The sequence below is a fragment of the Belonocnema kinseyi genome, chromosome 5, assembly GCF_010883055.1.
Source record: "Belonocnema kinseyi isolate 2016_QV_RU_SX_M_011 chromosome 5, B_treatae_v1, whole genome shotgun sequence".
Classification (NCBI taxonomy): domain Eukaryota; kingdom Metazoa; phylum Arthropoda; class Insecta; order Hymenoptera; family Cynipidae; genus Belonocnema; species Belonocnema kinseyi.
Genome location: NC_046661.1, coordinates 116,281,040 through 116,287,503, shown reverse-complemented (window position 1 = coordinate 116,287,503; position 6,464 = coordinate 116,281,040). Strand labels below are relative to the sequence as shown.

The 6,464-nt window shown below is 26.9% G+C and overlaps 1 protein-coding gene across 1 annotated transcript in view; it reads left to right on the top strand.

The window, feature by feature from the left end:
• The window catches only part of LOC117173849 (metastasis-associated protein MTA3-like), an 18,392-nt gene extending 17,018 nt beyond the window's left edge, over window positions 1–1,374 (top strand). Inside the window, exon 7 of the mRNA XM_033362495.1 lies at window positions 1,151–1,374. Coding sequence (XP_033218386.1) covers window positions 1,151–1,374 — 224 coding nt within the window. The remainder of the gene's footprint in view (window positions 1–1,150) is intronic.
• The last annotated feature ends 5,090 nt before the right edge of the window (window positions 1,375–6,464 follow it).

The following is a 6,464-nucleotide window of genomic DNA, read 5'->3' as shown; positions in this document are numbered from 1 at the left end:
ATAAATTCCAACGGCATCAGCCGGTAACGTTGTACACGAAAATACGAATCCTGGCGGCCACTAGACGAGGCTCTAGAGAGTTCGTGTTTTTGTGTACAACGTTACCAGCTGATGTCGTTGGAATTTATTTTTGAAATATATTTTTTTACATCTTTTATTATTAAGCTTTGTACTTAAACGTAGTTTTCTTTCGGTTCTTGCATTTCTCAAAGTTTGAGACCGATATTTTCTGTATAAAAAAAGTTGGAACGTTCAAAAAATGTTGAGGTTCAGAAAAAAGATGAAATAATTTTCAGTGAAGTTCCTACCAAAATGTAGTACCTAAACGTACTTTATTGTACTCTAATACATTTCCCAAAATTTCAGCTCGATATTTTATTTACAAAAAAAGTTCTTAGGTTCAAAAAAACATTCAGTGAACTGAAAAACTGTGGTCGGTAATATAGGTATTTAGCTGTGTCACATGCCCTTAAGGGCATGTGATACATCCTCTTGTGGTGAATCGGGTTCACTTTCCTCGGGTTTTTCTCCAAAAAATTAAAAATTCCAAAATCTGAATTTGGATATTCTATAAAATAGTTCAACGGAATCCCCAAACTCTTTTTTTTAGGGATAATTACAAATAAAATTATTCTGCTAAATCGAAACTGTATGTCTGTGCACTATTTTGAGGTTAGAATCGGTTTCAGCTCTCTAAAATTGCGATAATGATGGTCTCTATCGTGCCGATTCTGCTGGTAGCTACTTAGAAATGTTTATGAAATACAAAATTTGAATTGTCTACAAACAAGGCTAGTTCCGGGAAATAAGTTACTATGTTTTTTTTCTTGTCCCAAGTTTTCTACCAAAAACATTTTGTAGTTCGGAAGTAAAGCTGGGGAGAATTTTAACACACATAACCTCAAAATACATACACATCAATCAAATTTAACCAAATACATTTTTTTTTAATATTCCACAGACGATGAGTTCGGGGAGGTCCGTTAGCATGTGTACTACCATTCCCAAAATTTTTAAGACAAAAATTGAGGTATCGAGATGGAAATCTGGAAAATTAAATAAAACTCTAAACTATGTTTCTATCGCCATACATTTTTGAAAATACTAAAAATTTTCGAAAAATCTTAAAATATAAATGTTATGTTTACAGAATTAAATGCTAATAATCGACCACCAAATTCACATTTTCATCCACACCAGCAACTTCAAGTTGAAGAACCTCCCCCTCAGGCTGTAGATCCTCCCCCAACACACCCACAATTCCATGAGATCAGTCACAATGGGATAACTGCACATTTGGTTTATAATCGGAATGGAAATGTAGTACAAATACAATTGGGACCACCTCCTCGAGCACCTCCACCTCAGCAATAATTGGCCTCCGTCAAGCTGCTCCAGGTGTCGCTGGCGTAGGCTTTGCGGTGCACGTAGAAAAAAGGAGAAATTTCCGGATCTGACTTTGAAGCTACTTTTCATTAATTATTTCATTACGCAAGATATAAAATGCAAGTATGAAAATTATTCAATAATTTTTTAATGTATATTTCTAAATAAAAACTAAAGTAACAGGAAATGACTCTTGTCCATTTTTACTGGTTCTCAATTATATTTTGTTATTCGATTCCCTTTAGGAAGGGAACTATTCAAAATGTACTGATACAATTATTGAAATAAAAAATAGTGCAGATGACTGGGATCGAATTTCAGAGAGAGAGCCAATTGATGCCGACGCACCTACCCCTAACCCTTATTAAGGTAAACTGCTTCTTACTATAAAAAATAATTTTCAAATCAAAATAAAATAAACTTCAACCATAAGTAGTTGCATTTTTAAACAAGTAGTTAAATCTTGAATCCAAAATAAAAAAAAATTTGAAGACAGTTCAGTTTTTAACCAAGAATATTTTTTCATTTAAGGCTATTTGATGAGATTCCTACTTTACCGACAATTTTTTTATTTTCTAACTTATTTTCCCACGAAGCGCTGCATCCATTTGAAAATTTGGGATAATGAATAAGAGGCTCACAGAAAGTTGGTTCCGGTCCTAAATTTTTATCATTATTAAAAAAGTTGTTTTTGTAAATGATTTTTTTCGCTTTTTTCATAAATAATAAAATTTGGGACCAGGCACACCTTTTTTAGTGCTTCTTATTTATCATCCCAAATTTTCTACTCCATTTCACGTGATCCACTCATCACATTGTCTTAAAAGAGAAAAAATGAGAACCAAGTTGTTCAATTTAAAAACTAAAAAGGCGACTTCTCTAATTGAATTTTCTACCAAACTAATTGAATTTTTAACCTAAAAAGACAAAAATTAAACGTACCAGTTAAATTCTGTAACTAAAGAAAAAAATTTTGTAAAAAACAGTAGATTTCTCAACCGAAAAATTAATTTTCAAAAGAATAATTAAACTTTCAGTTTGAAAAATTAGTACACAGCAGAGGAAAAAATAAAAGCTCAAACAAATAGTTAATGTGTTAACCAATAAAATAACTTTTTAACTAAGTAGTTTAACTTTTAACCAAGAAGCTGAATTTCCAATTAAAAACAATCAATTTTTAACAAAAAATAGAGTAGCTGAATTTTTTATTTAAAAAATTAATTTTCATCCAAGAAAAACGCCGTTAACAAAATAGTTAAATTCTAAAGCAATGAATTGGATTTCTAACCAAATAGTTCAAATTTTAACTAAAAAGTTGATTTTTCAACGGAAAAATATGAATTTTTAAGCAAAAAAGTTCAACTATCAATGGAAAATAAATTAGTTGAATTTTCAACTAAAAATGAGCAATTTTATTCTCATTCAACAATGGAACAGTTAAATTTTCACTTCAAAAAATTAACTTTTTAATTCTAAAATAATCCAATTTAATGTTATCAGAATTAAATTTAAAAAACAATCAGATTTCATTGCAAAAAGATGTATTTTTTAATGCAAAATTTAATACTTGACTTTTCAATTAGAAACGATCAATTTTCATCCAATATTAGACTGGTTAAATTTAACATTTCCGAAAATCAATTTTCAACAAAGAAAAAAACTAATTTCAGAACAAACACTTGAATCTCAAACCAATAAACTTAATTTCTAATAAAGTAGTTTGACTTTCAACTAAGAAGTTTCATTAGAAAAAAATGTAATAAAAAAATATGTGCTTCGAATGAAAAGGTGTAATAATTGACTTTCAAACTAAAAACAAGCAATTTTCATTCAATAATGGAATATTTGAGTTTTCGGTTCAAAAATTTAATTTTTATTCAGCAAAAAAAAATAAATTTTGAACAAAATATTTAAATCCTGAACCACTAAAATTAACCAATTTATTAATATTTGAAAAAGATGAATTTTTAATGAAAAATCTAATAATTAATCTAATAATTTACTTTCCAACTAGAAACGAACAATTTTCATACAATAATGAAAGAGTTAAATTTTTATTTCAAGAAATTACCTTTCAATTAAGAAAAATAAATGTATTTTCAAACAAACATTTCAATTCTAAACCAATAAAATTAATTTTCAATCAAATATTTTAACTTTCAACATAGAAGTTTAATTTGCAGCAACCAAAATAATAAATTTTCAATTTAAAAATATGTGTTTTTGATGAAAAATTTAATAAATACCTTTTCTACAAAAAACAAGCAATTTTCATACAATAATTGAAATGTTAAATTTTCAGTTCAAAAAATAATGTTCAATTAAGCAAAAAAAAAACAATTTTTAACATAATATTTAAATCCTAAACCAATAAAATTAATTTGTAATAAAATAGTTCAACTTTTAACTAAGAAAATGATTTTTCAATGAATTAAATAATCAAATTCTATGTTCAAAATACTGATTTTCAACCAAGAGAAAAACAAATTTTCAATTTGTAACTAAGAAGTTGTTTTTTCAACGAATGATTTAATTAAATGCGCAGTTCAATAAATTTAATTTCACCAAATATTTTAATCCTACACCAATGAAATTAATTTTTTATAACATAATTCAACTTTCAACTAAGAATTTTAATTTTCACCTAGAAAAATTATTTTTTAATTGAAAAAGATATCTTTTTAATGAAAAATCGAATAATTTATTTTCCAACTAAAAATAAGCATTTTTCATACAATAATCGGAAAGTTAAATCTTCAGTAATTTGTAATAAAATTGTTCAACTTTCAACTAAGCAGTTGATAATCCAACGGAAAAATTATACTTCATTTAAAAAAATTTATTTTTCAATGAAAAATTAATTAGTAGCATTTTCAACTAAAAACGAACTATCTTCATCCAATAATAATGGAATAGTTAATTTTCAGTTCAAGAAATTCATTTCAACCAAGAAAAAAACGAATTTTCAATAAAGTAGGTAAATCCTTAAATCATTAAATTAACTTTTAATACAGTAGATCAACTTTTAATTTAGAAGTTTAAATAAAAAAAATGAATTTTTAAAGAAAAAAAAGTATTTTTAATGAAAAATTAAGTAATTAAATTTTCAATTAGAAACAAGCAATTTACATCCAATAATAGAAAAGCTAGATTTTCAGTTCAAAAAATTAACTTTCAATTAAGAAAAAAACGAATTTTTAACAAAGTACGCAAAACCTTAAACCATAAAATTAACTTTTAATAAAATATTTCAACTTTCAACTGAGAAGTTTAATAATTGAAAATGTGAACATCCCTGATTATTAAATTTACCTGGTCGAAACCATAGCATCAGAAATTAATTCTTTAAAGAAGTTTAATTTTTAACAACAAAAATGAATTCTTAATGAAAAACGGTGTATTTTAATGAATAATTTAATACACTAGACCCGCGGTTATATCCTCTCGCACTTATATCCATTTGTCATCCACCACCTCGCAGTACCACGTGACAAACAAGCCAATCAGAGCGCAACGCGGCCATTGCTCCTTTGCTGAGTAGCATTGGTGGGCTCCCCTTCTGGGAGGATATAAGTGAATATTCATGTTCTAGGACGGCAGATATAACTGCGCTTCCAGTGCAATTGACTTTCAAACTAAATAGTACAACCTTCGACTAAAAAGTTAATTTTTTAACGAAAATATATGAATTTTCAATAAGATTTTAAGTATCCAATAAAAAATTAATCAGTTGACTTTTCAACTAACAACAAACAATTTTCATCTAATAGTACGAGTAGAATACTTAAATTTGCAGTTCAATAAATTAATATTCAATCAAAGAAAACACAGCTTTCATCAAATAGTTCAGTCCTAATTCAATAAAGTGAATTTTTGACCGAATAGTTCAATTAATTAATCGAATATTTAAATAAAAAACGAGCAATTTTCATCTAATAATAGAAGAGATAAATTTTCAGTTTAAAAAATTCATTTTCATTTAAAAAGACGAATTTTCAACAAAATATTTCAATCCTAAACGATAAAAATTAATTTTTATTAAAAGCAATTTTTGATTCTAAATTTCGGAAATATAATTCTAGAAAAAGTAATATTCCACAATTATGTTACTGTTCGATAGGTTTTAAAATTGCTTGCTGAAAACAGGTGTCTTTTAGGCATGCGTGATCTCCTACGAATTAGCAAATAATAAGCTGTAAAAATTGATAAGGATGGAAATAATATCCAGATACTTGAATAAAATTATCGCCTGAATAATATGTAAATTATACGAAAAATATTCATGTTTTCATACCTATTTTGCTAATTTCTGCTAACGACCAAGGCATTCATCAATCAATTTAAAAGGAACGATGCTTTTTAAAATTCTCATATGCTAGTTTCGCATATAGTTCTGTTTTCTTTTTTTGAACATTATTTTTCTCTTGGCCTGCGGTTGGAAAAATAAAAAGATATTCTAATTTATAGAAATATCTATGATTTAAATTATACAAACTTATTAATTTTTCCAAACATATTTTATCAACTTACCTAACCAAGGCATTTATCAATCGATTTCAAATTAATTAATGTTTCGGAATCTTCATGAGTTACTCTTCCATATAGTTATGTTTTCAAATTTTTTTTGCGAATCATTTTAATGTACCTATTAATAATTTTTATCTTCTTTCTACTATTAAAAATTTAAATAATGAATGATGCTGAAATTAATTTCAAATCTATTTTGTTAAAAAATTGTTATATTGGACAACCCTAGTCGAAAAAGTAAACGCAAGACATTTATGAGATTTTCTGAAATTTTTTCAATCTGCAGTGACAAAAATCTTTAAAGTACAATTACATGCATGTATAAAATCAAAGTGGGTGAAGTAATTTGGGAAAAAATATTGAAAATAAAATGAGTTAAGAAAGTTTTTTTTTTCAAATTTTTCAAGAAATCTGTATTATCTTCAGAGAATAACAGAAATTCTTCACGTCTTTTCAGATAAGATGGAACCAGAGAGAAATAGAGAGTCACAATGCATTAGAAATATCAGTTGATAAAAACATGGCGCCCCCTACTCGCCCGTATACCCGTG